This window comes from Nannobrachium achirus (assembly GCF_963921795.1).
Source record: "Nannobrachium achirus genome assembly, chromosome: 15".
NCBI lineage: Eukaryota > Metazoa > Chordata > Actinopteri > Myctophiformes > Myctophidae > Nannobrachium > Nannobrachium achirus.
In genome coordinates, this window is record NC_137822.1 from 13064837 (window position 1) to 13082088 (window position 17252).

The following is a 17252-nucleotide window of genomic DNA, read 5'->3' on the forward strand; positions in this document are numbered from 1 at the left end:
ACTTTTGCTCAATAGTCAACGAGACGAAACAGCGCTGATTTTCCATACAGATTTTCAACCGAGCAAGCCTCTCAGTTGAGAGTCATCAGACCCCTGAATCGGCTAAACAATCTTTTTTAATGGGAGTGGCTAGCGATTCAGGGGCTGGAGCCAGGCAACAAATACTGTAGGCTACTTTTCTTTTTTGAACTTTGTTTTTATTTTAGTTTAGGCAACTTTTACAAATATATCAAAACATATTTCACAACTTTTTTTCTCCTTTTTTTAATACACATTTTTTTCAGCTGTTTACCACTTATAGAAAAAATTAAATAGAGTATATTTGGACAAAGGCAGAAAAGTTAAACAAACAAACAAAAAGCACAGGTCGAGAAATGCACATCACCTTATATAACATTGTATACAATCAGGAAGATTAACAATAAACAATACAGTAGGACAGTGTGTATTATATATAAATATGACAGGGGAAAGAGAGCCTATGTGGGAAGGCACCGGAAGGCCTGGGGCAGGATAAAAAGTCAATATATAAATGCCTATGTAGATGTGGGGGAACAAGAGAATGCATCAAAAAATGTTGAAGCAAAAGTAGTGGCCAGCTCTGACCGGTATTGGAAGCTTGGGTCCACACCGGGGTGACTTAACCAAATTACCAATAGGCTTGAGGCTGACTGGAGGTAGTTTGTGATGCTGCACATTATGCTCTATTGTCATCAAGTTCATGACCAAACCCGAAACGAAGGTGTAATTCAGGGGAGCATTGTACGCTGGGTGAGCAACTTTCATTGAAATGAGTGTGTGGGGATTTTCTGTCCGTCCTCCAGATATAATGTAGCTCTATGAACACACCCACGCACGCACGCACGCACGCACGCACGCACGCACGCACGCACGCACGCACGCACGCACACACACACACACACACACACACACACACACACACACACACACACACACACACACACACACACACACACACACACACACACACACACACACACACACACACACACACACACACACACACACACACACACACACACACACACACACACCAGCAGTGTACCAGCATGGAGGTTTGTGTGCTGTTGTATTTGTGCAAAAAGTCAATAACAAATGCAATATCACAAAGATGACAGACCTGTCACCTGATCAGTTTTCATACAGCAAAGAAACAGGGTCTATGACCCTATTAGATAACCCCATATACATCAGTAATTGGCAATGACAAGGGACAGCTACTGGGAATATGAAGCCAGTTGGAAAAATATGCTTCTGTGGAATTTCATTACATTTATATTATGCATAAGCATGGCCCACAACCCTCAGATCGAACCTCATGCTGATTTCAAGTAAACTTGTTTATCATGATATACAGTAGCAGTAGCCTATATTATATAGATTTTTAGGACATCCTCCTCTGACTACACCTCCCTCTACATTAACCATGTTGTCTGACCATGTTTCACAGAGGCCAAAAAAAACACTTGGAGCTCAGATCAATTATCAGGTCGTCTAATTGCACTCTGTGTCCATCTAATTAGCTTTAAAGCTGCAATCTGTAGTGTAAGTTCAATGTCTTACTGGGACTCGAACTATGTCTTACTGGGACTCGAACTATGGTCTCCTGCGCGGGAGACCACATTATACTGCTCTGCCAAGAGGGAATCTCCACAAGGGCAGTTGTGCTTATGGGCTTCAGGCAGTACTGATACAAGGAAGAGTAGGGAGACCACCTTCAATCACTGCAGATGTACTAGTAACAGTATATTGTACCAGTAAGACTCCCTAATCGGGAGATAAGCGACCGTCAGGACGCATGTATGCACAATAATGTTGTCTGCAAAAAGCAACCTCATGGTGGCAACGGTGCCGGAGATAAGAGTAGGGCCAAAAGTGTGACGTGACGTGACAGACAGACCAGTAAAAAGAAACACTTGGTGCTCAGATTAATTATCAGGTCGTCTAATTGCACTCTGTGTCCATCTAATTAGCCTTGAAGCTGCAATCTGTAGTGTAAATTCAATGGCTTACCTGGGACTCGAACTATATAGGCTGTCAGCGTGTGTGGGTGGGCCATGTCAGGAATTTCAAATTAGTGGTGGGGGCGTGCTGACGAGCAAGACCATGAGCGCTCCAAGGTAGGAATGATAGACCTCTGCACCCTCCTCGTTCCAACATCTGTACCACTTTGCTTCCTTCTAATTCCACCTCCCTCATCCGACCTCCGACTTCTCCTCGCCTTAAGTACGTAAGTAAGGGAAACGTACATATTACATATCACAACCGTGACACTGAAAGTAGAAGAATGTAGTCGAAGAATGTAGTCGATGTAGCTTATTTTCTTTATTTCTTGTTACTTGCAAAGCTGAACTTATAGGGTGACGTTTTATTCTGAGGGTACGGTGCTACTGGAGCTGGCCAATTATCTCCTTCACAGACCATAAGTAATGGACTATGAGATTATGTTATCTACTACACATTACTGACATGTAACCTTTCACTATTTGTTAGTGAAAGGTTACATATCCAGTAAATTAAATGTTGCCTGTGTGAGAATTAAAGATGGAAACTGTGGGTGGAATCGGTATGGGAAAAAAGGCATCAATCTGTAGGCTACTGAACATAAAATATTAAATAGTATATTATACATGATCCAAATGCTGGCAATGAGTCCATTTATTCTAGTTTATATGGATGATGTTTGCCAAATTTTGGCTCCATTTCCAGTTGATCTAGAAAGAAGGTGTGAGGGGATAAAGTAGCTACTCTTTTCATGGTGAACAAAGGAATGAGAGTGGAAATGAATTAGTCAGCTTTTAAGTTGGATTAATGTCCTCTATTTAATTTAGTTACGAGCACCTACAGTATTGATCACACCTCTAGAAGGATACGCTTTGTGCACTTTATGTGAACCCCTATGCTTTGCTTTCAACTTCAACTAATATAATGGTCGCCCTGCAAAGCCAAAGCAGGTTTGTTAATTATATATTCTAATCTAATTTGAATATCATCCATCCTCTTGTGGCAGAACTCCTATCTTACACCACAGAGTTACTGAGAGTTAATTGTCATATCTGTTGTCTTCAAAAAATCTCCAAGTCTATTTTGTTTATGTGTACATGGAATGGAGTGTTTAGATTTGTGGGGCAATACAGTTGGAGAAATTTGCCTAAGATATGAATAAAGAGTTCTAAGCACATCTCATCTGAGAAGGAATTATAATATGCTCATATTGAAAACCTACAAGATGGCAGTAATTTAGGAAGTAGAGTGGCGGTGTGGGAAACAAAAGGTTCCCAGTTTGAACCCTAGGCCCCTGGCTTTGCAGAAAACTAAAGGCTAAATGACACAGGCTACCAACACCTTTAAACTGTTTGGTCTACATTAGGAAATCCATTTAATACGACACAGAGTGTAAGGCATGAGAAATATCAGATTTTCTTTTCTCGGATTGTCAACATTGGATGTTGTCCTTGAATCACTTACTCTCTGAATGGACAACAGACAGACTAGGGCACTAGCTGTAAACACAATGACTGTCATAAAGCGAGAACTGAGGTGGTGCGGACACGTCACCAGATCCTCAGGCCTTGCAAAGACCATCCTGCAAGGCACCGAAGGTGGCAGGAGACAAAGATAAAAGAAAAGATGTGAAGATAAGTTATTTAACTTATCTACATATTTACACATCACAGTTCTTGTTTGTCAAAACAATTCACCCATCTACTTAATTACATTAGTAATGGAATAGAATATTTATTCTAGTATTGAGTCAAATTAATTAATGTAAATGAAACTTATCTGCCACATCCATTGGCAGTTTTTTTTTAAACCTTGCACCTATGTACATACTGACATTTTACAAAGCTCATTAGGAATATTTTATATATCTGACCCGTTTTTCTTGTTTATTGTTTTCCCCTTTCTTGAAATTGAAAATGTTGGGAGCCAAAGATTGCACCCACCTTTTGACAGCTGTAATATGACAATACATTTGAAGTTGAAAAGCAAAGTCAACGGTACAGTATATGCTGTATCCTGCAAAGACCACTTTTGAAAATTCTCTTTACAGAAGCCTTGAAACTGTTCATCCTTACTGAATTGGTCTTGATTGCTGCTCTGCATGATTTTGCATTGAACTCAACAGAAAGAACTGGACAGCAGATGGGAGAAGTTTTCCTTTAGGGCTTTCTGCCAGACACAAAGATTAAAGGTCCACATCAATCAAGCCGACTAATGGCTTGATTTTTAGGAACAGAAGATATGTTTTGAAAATTCACATGCATTTTTGAGTGTGGAATCGTGCGCAGTGCCCAGAAAATTCAAGATACATTAAGACAAAGTAAAAAAAAAAACAGAAGAACATACAAAATACACACTCAATAACATGGTTTGTATTTTTATTATGAATCAATAAGGTTCATGAACTACAATAGTTCCATATTATTATGTGTTTGATTGTTCATATTCTTTACATTGAACGGTAATAGTATATTGTACACAATATGTTGAAGTAGGCCTACTTCATTAGGATTAAAGTGGTTGTACTAAATATATAGTTAAATATAACAATAGTATCAGCAAGAAAAAACTAAGCAAGAACAAGTTGCATCAAATATACTGTATTTGTTATGGTTTTTCAGCCTTCAGTATGTTTTGTCAATTTCAATATGGTGGACATACAGTACAGTACGTACTGTACAGTAATTGCAGACAGACTTTTTCAAAAAGATTTATAGAATCGCCAAGACAGTGAAATGGCAAAATCCAATTTGTTTTATAAATGCACATGAAGAGTCGGACTATAGTATTTCAAGGTTCTTTGCCTCAAGCAACAATAAAGGTTAATTTGTTATTCCTCAACAACATAATTCACGGCGATGGAGCAAGGCATTAAGCAAATCACTGTTCTGTATTGAGGAGTGCAAACACCATGAAAGTATAGGAGCTTGGATTTATTTAGTTGGCGAGCACACTTTGAACGCTGATTTGAATAATTCAAGGTGTGCACATTAGAGAGTCAAATACAAGGTTAAAGTACCCATTTCTATTGAATGTAAATTTCCAATGAATTATCTTTTTTCTTTGCATTTGTAAAAGGATCTGGGACAGGAAGATCAGGGAAACATTTCAGAGGAAATTTAGTGTATTTTGTTCGGGACTGAACACACAGTCTTAGATAATGATACAGAGTTAAGTCTGTCAGTTTTTTTTGCAAAATATTCTAATTGCATGGTTCACTTTATTGGTTTACCATGTCATGTTATATCAATTCCATTACTAATCCTGTGTTGTCAAAGCTGTAATGATAGAATGGACATGTGATGTACTTGTATTTATTTCCTTGACGTTTTAAAATGACATGGGCTGTGATTTATTGTATTGTCTCTATAATTAAAATCAAATCAAACACAATAAAACAAAACAAAAACACGTAACTTATTTTATAAAAAAATAGATTTAAATAATTAAATGTTTTGGCACGATTCTATAAATGCGTTCATCAATCAGTAGGCCTACAGTACATGCCATCAATAGGCATTGACGACCAGTTGTGTACAGTATGACAGCTATTGTCAATGGTGAAATATTATGCTCAGAGTCTAAATCAAACTGTCATACTGAATCATGTAAAAGTGGAGTTATTTTCTTCAAACTGAAGAACGATCCTACTTTTAAACCCCAGTTTAGTGCAAGTGTGGGAATGAAATAGCCAGCTTTAAAGTTGGTGAAATACTCTCTATTTTCTTTTCTTTTTTTATGAGCACCTATTGATCGGACCTTTAAAAGGATAAGATTTGTGTACTTTATGTGATCCCATACTTTGCTGCAATTTCAACTACTATAATGTTCCCCCTGCAAAGCCAAAGTTGTTTTTTGGAACTTATATTGTCTAATAGACTATAATTTGAATATCATCCTCTTGTGGCATAACTATTATCTTGTGCCAAAGAGGTGTTGAGAGTTCAAAGCTTACAATATATTCCTGTCCATTTAGTTTGTGTTATGGATGGCATTGGATTGTTTCATCGCAGCTGGATTAAATGAGGAACGAGAGTTAAGAATGAAGATGAGAACATTATGACAATTGGCCTTCTTACTTTACTCGAGTATTTCCAATTTCGGTACTTTTACTTCTCCACTACAAATACCAGTAAGACTCCCTAATCGGGAGATAAGCGACCATCAGGTCGCATGTAAGAATTGGCCTGATGGTGGCGCTAAATGGGACAGGTCCATGTTGATGACATGATTCTAGACATACTTTGTACTAGCCTGATACTTCAGTCCGCACATCACCACCCCCTGTTGGTGGGTGGTTTGTAGTGTGGACTGAAGCTGCACATATTTTATTTTATTTCGAGCGCGCCTGAAGAGCGGGCGCATTGAATGGGCCAATCAGGGTTGTATGCTTGGGGCACGTGGTTTGGCTGCTCCGGTCCCAGCCCCCTCCAAACAGAGCTCTTGAGCTCACGTGAGACTCGCTCGTGGACTCTGATTGGTGTCCTCTGCCCACGTGAGAGTCTAGTGGACTCTGATTGGTCCGTGAAAACTGTCATGGCGGAGTCAGACTCGACTCGTATTATTTTAATAAACTATGAAATAGTGCCGTTTAATCACGTTTTAATACCATTTTGCACTAACGTTAACATGCAGACATATAATATGTTATGAGAAATAACGTATTTTTGCAATGTCACGCCACGTCACCGTCGCGCGTGTGTGTGTGTGTGTGTGTATGTGTGTGTGTGTGTGTGTGACGTCAATAGGCTTTAGCCCGCCCACGCCGAAGTAGAATCTCCGTCCGAAATCTCAGACTCTCTCCCGAAGTGAAACGTAGTGTGAGATGTCTGGCGCTCGCAGTCAGGCACACTTTGTACCGCTTTGCGTGATTTTAGGGCAAAATCTGTAGGAGCAGTGTCCAAAAATGTGTTTGAAAAAAATCGGCCTAATGGTGGCGCTATATACTTTTACTCCATTACAATTATTTGAAAACTGTATACATTTTAGCCAGTTGGAAATTATAATTTTGGCATGATGCTAGAAATGCTTTCCATGAATACTGACACTGACAAGTTGACAACCAGCTTACTATAATAATGGGCTCTATCATGCGTACCTTTTTAATACACTAAGAATAGTATTCGCATGCCTGCTCTTTACTTGGAGAGACAATTACTTTTCCAAAAAGGCACCCTAGTGCCTAGTATAATGTCTTGGGTGGTGTTCACTTGACATTAGTTCCAGCACTTTTGTGTTTTTTGAATTTGTATTGTAAATTCCAAACAAGGAAAGGTCATATTTACTGAATTGTGTAAGCCTATACCAATTATTTTAGTTGATTACTGTATGTATAACTATACTGCCTCTGACCTTATGGAGTAGTAAGAGACAAGATGAAATGGAACAAGTTGCATGTTTTTCTAAGTCAGTAAATCACAAGTGTTGATATAAAAATGTTAACATGATGAAACCATAGACAAAAAAGAGTAGTATGGCCTACTTCTGTGTTGACAGACACTGGAACACGATGACACTTATTGTCATGTTGTCGGGTGGAAACCTTGTATGTCCAAAACCATTTTTATTCATCATAAAAATGAACTAGAAAGATGCATTTGGAAATTGCAAATGTGGTTGCCGTGGTCCCTTTTCCAAGTCAAAATTAATTCACCAATATTTTAATGGCCATATATGGAGATTCAATAAGGACAGGCTTTATGTGTTCCCTACTTATTGGCACAGGCTTTCTTTCTAACCAAGGGGGGTTTGAATGACCTGCCTCCTTTTCATTTATAGTGAGGTAGAGAAAACACAATAAATAATCACCCTTTTTCAGAGTGATGTTTTTATGTAGCCAATCATATAGCAGGCGGGCAAAAATAGATGTTTTATAACACTACATCCACAGGGACAGCACGTGGATGCGTGTGTGTGTGTGTGTGTGTGTGTGTGTGTGTGTGTGTGTGTGTGTGTGTGTGTGTGTGTGTGTGTGTGTGTGTGTGTGTACTGAAGACTCCAATTTCATCGAAGTGTAGTTAGATTTCTTTTTATTTATCTATAAAAAACATTAATAGAAAATCATTCTTTCCTGAAATGATGAAAGATAGTGTCTCCTTTTTAGAAATCCTTCAATCCCGATGTTAGATGGTTATTGAGAACCAGGACACTTTTGATGAATTGCACTGGATCCTTAATATCTAAGATACTGGTGAAAGATGATTCAATTTTGATTCAGTCCTAAGCATTTCAGTGCTACAAAAACCTTATCACTGTGTTGAAATAGAATGAAAACACATTGGCGAATAAACAAGAAATATAGGCCTGCATGTATGATACAGATAAGTTAACAATAATAGATACATAAAAATAAGAGTAACAAGAGTCTAAAGCCCTGCCAAGATCAAGTGAAAATTTGCTAAGTGTGGCAGTCAGTCAAGGTAAGGCCATGGGGCCACCAAAACTTGCAATCTGCCTATTAGATTGTGAGATATCTGGTGTGCAAGGTTGACATTTAATCCTGAGGGTGGCACATGACCTTTACTCACTCAAATGATTATGTTTCATTCTCCGGGGAGCATGAATGTGCTCATGCCCATTAGATTTTGAGATACCTTGTGTGCAAGGGGTGAACCCTATCCATGTGATGCCATGACCTTTTCTCTAGCGCCACCCTCAGGGCAAAATGTCAACCTCCCACAGAACTATAACTCATAATGTAATGGAGAGTTTGCAAGGGTGAACCCTTCTGATTTTGATACCCCACCTTCAATGGGGTGTCATACCATAACCCAGTTCGCAAATACCGCCATCTTGGATATATCGCGTTGCATTGTGGGTAAGCGCAAAGCTATCTGGGAGTAAATGGGTCCATGAGTGTCTCAGCTGCTTGGGATATGCTTTGAGTGTAGGCTACGCGTCTTTGCTCTCTACGTGCCGATTATTAAACTGTTTTATGTTATAGCGCTGCACTTCTTCCACTTTATCACAGATGCAATCTGTTACTGTTTTTATAATTAACTAAATAATGTCTACTTTAATCTACTCGTGCAGACTCAGAGGGCTTGCCAAAAAATACAATTAATAAAGTGGGTGCAAGGGAACTGCTTGCGCGATGCGGTCGCACAGTAGCCTACCAATTCATATATGATTTGGGCTTTTACATCTCATTCAACCTTAATATGCAAACATGTTTTGTTTTGTTAATGTTATGTCATGATGGCGCAAGCAACTTGCCTGCATCGTCACCAACTTTCACCACTTTTCTTGGCACTTAATCCATCCATTGCTGTGATCAGACAGTCACTGTTCTTGCTCGTATCCAAGTGATTCCACGATTACGACCCATAGAAGTTTGTATCCCTGTTTTATTATCCTCAACCGGGTCCGGCTTGGTTCAGATCACGCCCGGTTCTGTTTGTCATAACAGTAAACCTAAACCCCGACTCCAAGCGAACCAAGAAGTCCCGTACACCGCGCTGATAAACTGGAGAAAATGTGCTTCGAGCCTTCGCCGTACGACGGTGTTTCTGCATATCTAAATGGCAGATATACAAGCTCTCAACCTGGCGAGTTGAGACGTGTTGTGAGCCTGTAGCTCGGATATTTTCAGCGCGCAACACCATCGTACGACAAATAGGCTGATCTATAACAGCAGCAGCAGCAAACTGTCACGAACCAAAGCAGGGACAGAGTCCGAGCACGATACAAACTTTAAATGATCATGAATTTTTAATGGTTGTTCTACTTACCGAAATAATAATAATAATAATAACAATAATAGGCTTAAATTATAAAATAGCCTAATACAGCATTTTCCCAGGCGGCCACATAGCCGGTGGTCTTTATAATTAAGAGCCAATTAAATATTTTAACAGTCAATGGCATATATGCCTATTTATTGCAGCAAACGTGATTTGATTCTTATTAATAGACTTAATATTTATTTGTTTGTTTGTTTTTATCCCACGATTTTGTAACCCATGTTCGGTGTCAATTAATTATATTATCTAATGTAATCCTGGGCGCTACACTCCCTCTGCCAACCTGGAGACAATAACGGACTATTAGACTTACTTCTATAGCACTTTGTAACAACTGTGGATAGCATGACGTCTTACCAGCCGTTTCGGAGGGTATCAGGATCAGGAAATCAAATTATACCCCCGTCTAAAATTAGTTTGGACCTCCTCTGGTCCTCTATTTCTGTAATCTGTAGCGTATTGTTTTGGTGGTTGCAGATTTAAAATACATGCTGCACGGCAACAGGCAACTAAATCCTTCTTTAATGCATTTGACACAACAATGTCACGGTCTAATAAATAGCGTCTTAGATGAGGAACATTTAAATGACTATATTGGTCATCTGCGTCCGTCATCCTCCAAGACTATCATCAAACCCAATAGCGGCTCTGAGATGCGCCCCCTAGAGTTGGATGCGCATGGACCCAAACAATCCCAGAGACCTTTGCGAATACCCGGAATGCATTGCGCCATATCCAAGATGGCGGTATTTGCGTACTGGGTTATGGCCTATATAGCACATAGCAGCAAACAGGGCTTTAAGACTCCTTGTCTTGTTTTACTATTCTGTGAAGGTAACGGATACACTCAATTGTGTGTTCACTTAAAATAACAAACTTTGAACTTGCATAATCACTTGCACTTAAATCGCCACAGACAGTTTAATTGATTCACTGATTTACCCACCAATCTCTTCACATTCTGAACTCTGCCTGACACGCTAATCAACAAGGTACTGCAAAACTCTTCTGAAATTTGACATAATTAACATACCAAGTAGGCTATAGACTATCTTGTAATCTCGCTCAATTCATTTAGGGACAAATATTATTGTTAAACAATGTAGAGGAAATAACTATGTTCTAGCAGCCAGTCTGCCATATGCCTTTTTCTCTATAATGGTGGCTCAGCACTTAACATACTTATTTATGTAGTGTTATGCATTTGTGTATGTGAGTATGTTTTGTGTTGTGAGTGTGTGTGTTGGTATAGTTGCATGTGTGTGAATGTGTTCTCCAGGTGTAACCTAGTTTCTCGTTGAGGAGCCCTTTGTTTACACCTGGGTAACTGGGGCAGTCTCCAGCTAATGACTTTGACTAATCAATTACAAGAAATGTCACAGAAAAAAAAGAAAAGCCAATACAGCATATTCGCTGTATGACGTCACAAAGAACTCTGTGCACCTCCAATTTGTTTGAGTTATATTAATAATGTGTTGAGTGGCGTGTGGACGGAGTGGTAATACATTTTCTCTAAAAAAGTGAAATTGCAAGAGTTCGTTTTCTCTGCGTGGTTGGAGTTGGATGCTCTAATCGTGTAAGTCAATAGATATGCCAGTCAGTATTGTATCTGTCATTCTTACTCTAAGTTTATGAACAATGTGGGGGCGTTTAGTACAGAGGAAAGAAACAGACAGCAAACATGATTGCTATTCTGTGATTCAGGAGGTAACACACAGCATTGCAGCGTTTACATGATGCAAAATCACAGCCCTTGAATTAGGAAAGAAAAAGGTATTAAAACAGCTGTTGCCATTCACAGGTACACCCCTTTCATGTTATCGATTAACGTGAGGGACAGCAGTAGAATAAACATGGCTCATACCAAGCCAAGGGGGACAACAATTGGATTTGTAAAAGCAAGCACCTGGCAGTAATCCAGATATATCATGCATATCATTAGTCCACGCTACTCCGGCTGGAATATTAGATCACAGAGCTAGCTGCCATATACCATACCAAACTGTACCAGTCTGACCTCAGACAGCCAGATCTAACATGGTAGGATAGTTGTGGATGTTAAATTAAATCTGAGTGTGATTACATGCATCATGGCTAATCCACAGCAGTTACAAAAGCTTTCCCTCAACAATGTCTGGATGTTATATTGTGTTTTTAGTTACAGCTAGGGAATGATAGTTTTTCAGTGCTGACCTGCTTCACATTCATATATACCGTACCTACACACATTCACACCTGGGTGCTGCATAGTATAACCAAACTATTTATTGTGGGCCACAGTAAAGCTGAACTGAACCATGATATCAATGATATACAGTATCTGAACAGTAGAAGACCAGTGTTTACCCTGCTGATTCAGGGATTTGAACTATCCAAACAATAAAATCCATAGTGTTAATTCAACACTGAAATGGATACTTACAGGTCCATTAGAGAGTGGATAGAGAGGCCTTCTGGTAACCAGAAGGTCACTGGTTTGACCCTCACCTATATTATCTACACATCAAAGTGTCCCTGAGCAAGATGGTTAACCTCTAGTAGCTCCCCACTGACACTCATCTGACCAATCATCTGCTGGGTGAATGCAGAAAGAAAGGATGATGCAACACTCTCTTTATATTTGTATTTACACACACAGAGTTTAATTAACATGGAGGATTTTGTGGCGCATTCACCAGTCTGCTTTTCAAACCTTTAGTCTGGAATTAGTTAATGGTTAGCCTACTCTCAGTGCTGCCCAGTACTGTTGAAGAAAAGACGCAGGCAAACAATTAATTTGCTGAAATGACACAACACTGTAGCAGCCTTGTTGAAAGAAGTGCTAAGGAGTGAAGCCAGGACCTGCACTTATTATGCTGCAGGAACCTGTTAACTATCTCCGTCGCGCCGCCACGGTCGTTGCCTTGTCTGTCAAATTCAATTTTGGGGGAATCAGGCGCTGCCTTGGCATAGAGGTCAAAGCAAATTTTCTGGCAATAAATCTCATATAACCAACCGTGGACTGTGTTTAAAAGCCCTCTTCTATAAAAAATGCAGGCTCCTTTTCATATCCATGTTTGAGTTGTTGCTGTACTTATATACAGTATCACTGCAAACAGCCACATACACCCATTCTCTTTAACCTTTTTACCACATGGCCATCAGAGACAGAGTGTTCAGTGAAATCTACCAGTAAAAGCGGATATGTCTATAAAAAAAAACAAAAGAAACAATACTGTAATGTGCTTTGTTGGCACACTAGATTTCTCTACAGTGTCAGCATTTTGACTAGGAGGACAGTGGGGTATGTCAAATTTGACCTTTAGGCCAGCGTTTGTAGCCAACTATGCTTGTTATGATAAAATGTCAAATGAAGACAGGAGGAAACAATGCAAACCATGACCCAGATGTGAGTTACCAGTAAGACTCCTTAATTGCGTGATTTTAGGGCAAAATTTGTAGGAGCAGTGTCCAAAAATGTGTTTGAAAAAATCGGCCTGATGGTGCCGCTATATGGGACAGATCCATGTTGATGACATGAGTGTAGACATACTGTGTAGCGATTTGCGTGATTTTAAGGCAAAATCTGTAGGAGTAGTGCCCAAAAATGTGTTTTAAAAAATCTGCCTGAAGGTGGCGCTAAATGGGACAGCTCCATGTTGATGACATGAGTGTAGAGCAAGTGTGTACCGATTTGCGTGATTTTAGGGCAAAATTTGTATATAGGAGCAGTGTCCAAAAATGTGTTTTGCAAGAATCGGCCTCATGGTGGCGCTAGAAGAGGGCCATGTGAGAATTGATGGCAGGCAAGGAGTGTGTGTGCAAAATTTGGCATGGATCGGGGCAACGGTTGCAGAGATATGAGCAGGGCAAAAGTGTGACGTGTGACGTGTGACAGACAGACAGACTGACTGACTGACTGACTGACGGACAGCTGGTTGAGGTTTTGATAATAAATGCGACCTGACAGTTGCAACTAAAGTGAAAATGGTAATGGGGTGTGGGCGTTGAATGTGAGATTCAAGAACCTAAAAGTGTCCCTTATTAGAATTCATTACCTGCACAAAAAGAGAGAAAAAAAAAACACTGATCAGTTATAAGACCAGTAAGACTCCCTAATCGGGAGATATTAATGACCGTCACGTCGCATACAAACTTTAGAAGGCAGTCGTAGCCAATCAGGAGGGAATATGGGACATGGGACAGATCCATGTTGATGACATGACTTTAGAGATACTGTGTACCGCTTTTCGTGATTTTAGGCCAAAATCAGTAGGAGCGAAAAATCGGCCTGATGGTGGCGCTAGAAGAGGGCCATGTGAGAAATCAGGGGCGGAGGTTGTTATTTGCCATCCAAGGAGTGTGTGTGCAAAGTTTTGCATTGATAGGGCCAACTCTGGCAGAGATAAGAGTAGGGGCGAAAGTGTGACGTGACATGACGTGATGGACAGACTGACTGACTGACTGACTGACAGACAGACAGCCAGTGGAGCTTTTCATAGTTGTTTATACCAGTAAGACTCCCTAATCGGGAGATAAGCGACCGTAGGTCACTTATCTCCACAAATAGGGCAAAAATGTGTTTTGCCAAAATCTTCCTGATCCATGTTGATGACATGAGTGTAGACATACTGTGTAGTGATTTTCGTGATTTTAGGGCAAAATCTGTAGGAGCAGTGTCCAAAAATGTGTTTTTAAAAATCGGCCTGGAGGTGGCGCTATATGGGAGAGATTCATGTTGATGGGATGAGTGTAGACATACTGTGTACCGATTTGCGTGATTTTAGGGCAAAAATTGTAGGAGCAGTGTCCAAAAATGTGTTTTGCAAGAATCGGCCTCATGGTGGCGCTAGAAGAGGGCCATGTGAGAAATGAGGGGTGGGGTCTCCGCGCCGGCAAGGCGGACGAATAGGTACCGGCCCCGGCTGTCCCGGTCGCTCCTAGCCGGAGTTACGGCATTTTATGTGAGCTGCAGTGTAGGGGGTCCTCCACTGGGGGCGCCACCACTTTTGCATCCGTTCTGGAGCACCAGGAGTGGGTGGTCCCCGGGAATTCCCCGTGAGCAGCCCCGTTGGGGTGGTCATTTGCTCAGTTTAGCACATTTGGTCATTTTTTACATCTGGGGGTCCCCCAGGGACCTGGGGGTCCCTGGAGCTCCGGGGGTCCTTGGAGGTTGTAGTTTGGCAGGTAAGGAACGTGTGTGCAAAATTTGGCATGGATCGGGGCAACGGTTGCGGAGATATGAGCAGGGCAAGAGTGTGACGTGTGAGGTGTGACAGACAGACTGACTGACTGACGGACTTACACTTTGTGCAGGGTTTGATAGTAAATGCGACCTACGGTCGCAATTAGCATTAATTAAGGAGTGTTTTCAAGAAGTAACTCACACAAATGAAATTCGATGGACAGACAAATCTGAACTCTAAACCCTTGAATGTTTTGAGGATCACTATGTTTAATATTTGTTCAATTACAACTGAAGAAACATGAAACAGAAAGTCTTTATTTTAACTTCTTCGGTTTTGGGGTTCTCTATACTGAAGAAGAGGACTTTCGAACATTTATTTTTATTTCTGAAAATACTTACTCAGACAAGCAGTCTGATTTGCTCCCCAACGTGGCTTAATATTGATTTCTTATTTAGACCAGTGTTTGTTCCTAAGGCAGTTTGTCTAGTTTTATAAGTCTTGTGGTGAGAGAACCAGGACTCATGCAACCTATTTTTTCTTTGCAAATAAAAATATGTTATTTCCTATAGCTAAACAATTCTACATGAAGGGGAAAGGGGAGGCGGAACAACTTGTTCCAAGGTGGAATGCCTTTCTCCTGGCCTGTGGATGTGCTCTATCCTATCCCACTAATGAGAGATCCCCTGGTAACTGTCCTTGGTGCTGAAAACCTTGTTAACAATACTTTAACTTGACAAACTAAGTTCAACTGTAGACTGAAGACCAAACCTCAGACCATTGTAGATTGTGCGTGTATCTTATGGTCAAAGGAAAGGGATGACAGGCTATTTTTGATCAAAGGATAGGGATGACAGGCTATTTTTTTAAGCCAGTTTGGAGGCAACGATTGATAATAGTAATTTACAAATTTGTTTCTGAAGCTAAATTCAAGCCAATCTGGTCCATTTAGGTTTGGATGGGTTCCAAAGTGTTGTTTGTTTTTGTTTTTATTCAGTCCTCAATCAAGCTTTAATATTTTTTTATAATTTGGTTAATTTGCTTTACACTTTATTAAAAAGAAAGAAAGAAAAAGTTTTCTCCGTGTCAAAGTGACACACTTTGTCCATGAATGGAGAGGGAGGGCGAGTGAGGAGGGTCGTCTTTAATACCTTTTAATAGGTAGGCTATGATCTCTGGTTATGGCTAATAGGGCCTACCTAATGCCTCTGCATCTAGCTTAACATGATTGGTTTTGGAAATAAGCTCTTGAGCCTATTTGGGTTATTGGGTCGATCGATTGTAAAAATGTATTTATTTATTAGGCCTGCATAATGTACAAATACATGTATCATAGGCTATTTTTGCCAATAAAAAAAAAACATCAAGTTAGAAAAGCATGTTCAATGTAGTTTAATGTTGCTCTCATTGTAAAATTATTCGAGTCATGCTGCTCTTTCTGACTCTGCCTGTTTACCACGGAAGTCACATGGTCTCTCACTGCTTCACATTCTTAGCCATTTATATTTGATTGAACACACACACACAAGCGCGCACGCCCACCCTACCCGCATTCAGTTAGTTGGAGCCAGTCAAAGTATCACAGCTGTGAATGAATCACACAGCACAGAATAGATGAATGTCAGTCTGACTACACCTGTGCTGCCGCCTCCTGGACGGACATGACTGCCGTGCAGCAGCGAGCGACTGTACTATAAACGAACGGACCGCTTATATGAACCGCACTCAAAGCGGAGAGGACCCACACGCACACTCACAAGGAACGGGATGGCAGGGAAAGTACTGCACCTCGGCGCTCTCCCCGTCGGGCTCTTCTTCTTACTACTACTAACGGGGACCGCCACGGTCCGGGGGAACCGGGGCGCAGCGGCGGCGTCGCCGGACGAGGAGATGGACAAGGAGAACGACGCGGAGACCCCGTGCGAAGTTAAAACCGTCACCGTCTCTACCCTGCCCGTGCTCCGCGAGAATGAGTTCAGCTTCACCGGCGCGGGCTCCGGGAGCGTGGTCGGAGGTGGTGGAGGAGGAGGAGGAGGAGCAGGTGCTGCTGTTGGTGGTGGAGTCGGAGCGGGAGGAGGAGGGGAATCCCGACTCCTTTTATTCGTTAGAACTGACCTGCCTGGACGAATCTCCGTTATGGATGATCTTGACAACACAGCTCTCCCCTACTTCACACTCGGTAAGATGATTGCAACGGTATAACGGTGTATAGCGGTGTGCAGTAACGGGCAGCTGTCCCTCAACGAAGCTGCACAATTGTGCGCATATATAGGGACCTTCACTCGCACCGTGCTCGGTGGTTTTCAAACCCTTTTCACAT

General features: G+C 40.9%; 1 protein-coding gene across 1 annotated transcript in view; it reads left to right on the forward strand.

The window, feature by feature from the left end:
• Positions 1-16699: 16699 nt before the first annotated feature.
• astn2 (astrotactin 2) overlaps positions 16700-17252 on the forward strand; it is a gene marked incomplete at its 5' end in the record, with an annotated part of 725257 nt that continues 724704 nt past the window's right edge. Inside the window, 1 exon segment of the mRNA XM_080743421.1 lies at positions 16700-17111. Within this exon segment, the coding sequence (XP_080599547.1) occupies positions 16700-17111 (412 nt within the window).